The sequence below is a fragment of the Anastrepha ludens genome, chromosome 6 (genome assembly GCF_028408465.1).
Source record: "Anastrepha ludens isolate Willacy chromosome 6, idAnaLude1.1, whole genome shotgun sequence".
Lineage (NCBI taxonomy): Eukaryota > Metazoa > Arthropoda > Insecta > Diptera > Tephritidae > Anastrepha > Anastrepha ludens.
Window position 1 is genome coordinate 56,489,270 of NC_071502.1, and position 1,921 is coordinate 56,491,190.

Here is a 1,921-nt window from a genome sequence, read left to right on the forward strand (position 1 = left end):
CCTTAATTCGGCCACATTATTGTGTTCGTAGAATCGATATCACTTTGTATGAATGCTCCTTGTGCCATTTTTGTGGAAATTAAAAAAAAATGCAAGTGCGCCGTTTTATAGCCCATTGAATTAGTAACTATGCGATTTTTTGTTTTTAAATAGAAGCAAATTCCCAACTCCATCAGAAACAGAAATTGTCCAAAATCAACGCGATTTTTGTATTACTTCAAATTTCCACTTTATACCAAAAATCAATATAATTTCGTTTTTCTTAATTCTAGTCCAAAAAACTCTTTTTGTTTTTATTTTCTCTCTTCGTAATATTTATTTAGAAATGATTGTGTAATAAAAATACTTAAACATTTTTACTTAATTTAAATAAATAAAATGAAATCTATGATGTCCTGCCTATATAATCTATGATCTATTATTATATTACATTGGATTTTTACAAACTAAATTGTTTTAATTTTTCATATTGTTTTTTCGTAATGTAACATCACACGTCGGTTAGAATCACAGGCTTCCTCGACATTCGAAAGTAAGCGATCACGTCATACTCACACCTAACGCACGACTAGAATACTCGTATGTTATATAGCTAATGGACACTGCGGGTACCATTTTAATGAAATTTGGCGTAATGCCACGGTACAAACCACAGACACCCTCATTGTTCAGGATCTTCCGAAATATCCCGAACATGTTCCCATCGTCGATTGAACTATTTTGCGTTAGTACTATTCCAAGAGTTGGTTGCATATTTTTGTTTGCCCCTTGTATCTGCAGTCGTGTTCGTATCAACGCCAATGGGTACGAGCACAATTGTCCCAAGGTGCCAGACGCACTGCCGCAAGCTAAAAGTACCAGGAAACTTGGTTGTTCCGTTCCGTTAGTGCTTAAGTATCTTTTCTTCAACGTTTCGTACACTGCCAAATCAATGCCTGCATATGGAATAATGCCCAACATATTCGGAATGTAACCACGATAGAAACTTCGAGCACCCTCTGCCAAATAGATCTTTTTCGCAGCATTCAAAATACCTGCATACTGGCCGGTTTTACCCAGTGCTAACCGGGTTTTTAGTACCTCCATTGGGTATATGGTAGTTTGCGCGATGCTACCCGCTGCTGCTCCCGCCACAAAGCGTTCGAACATCGTCATTTGTCGCTTTTCGTCGCTGCCACGAATCAGTCGTTTAATTTGATCATAGGCTGCGAACTTAATCGCACTCTCGGGGGCAATTTTCAAAACGTTAATGCCATTGCCACGCCACATACTGCGGGCGCCTCCTTCGTTCAACATATATTTGACAGTCTCCGACATCGCAGTTTTATGTGGCTGGACCTGGAAGAATACTTTTATCCTATCCAATGGAGCTGTGCAGGTGCGTGATGCTGCCCCCGCAAGACCCCCAGCAACCAAGTGACGCCACCACAACCCGGATTGCGCTTCGCTTTTATTTTCCATTATGCACTTTTTTTACTTCACTTCTTCGTTTGCACTTTCACTTCTAGATACGCACGGAAACTGAGCTCGCTGCAACTCAACTACCTATTATTATACTGCTTTGACAGGTACGAAATATAGCCTCTCTAGGCTGGCAATAAAGATAGATTAATTAGTGCACACACACATTTGCACACAAAGAGTTATTTATTCTCAGTATTGGCGACACTCAATTGACGAGTTCGCCAAGGACAAAGTAACAGTTCTCGGTAGTCCTTATCTTCTGTATTTTCTACTTCAAGTGTTTATTTGTTAAGCATTGGAAAACCCTGTTTATTTTTATTATAAAGAAAAACAGTTGTTAAGGTTTCTTCGCTGAAATTGTTCTTAGTGACCTTAAATAATATTTATGTGGATGGATTCTAAATTGAGGGAATTTTCAGACAACCCTTTTATGTGAAATTTACTATTATTTCACTCA

The 1,921-nt window shown here is 38.5% G+C and overlaps 1 protein-coding gene across 1 annotated transcript; it reads right to left on the reverse strand.

Annotated features, from left to right (window-relative positions):
• Positions 1–306: 306 nt before the first annotated feature.
• LOC128867075 (calcium-binding mitochondrial carrier protein SCaMC-2-A-like) lies at positions 307–1,461 on the reverse strand. The gene has a single exon (XM_054108170.1). It carries the CDS (start codon positions 1,459–1,461, stop codon positions 541–543), a length of 921 nt encoding a protein of 306 aa, XP_053964145.1. The 3' UTR covers positions 307–540.
• Positions 1,462–1,921: the final 460 nt, after the last annotated feature.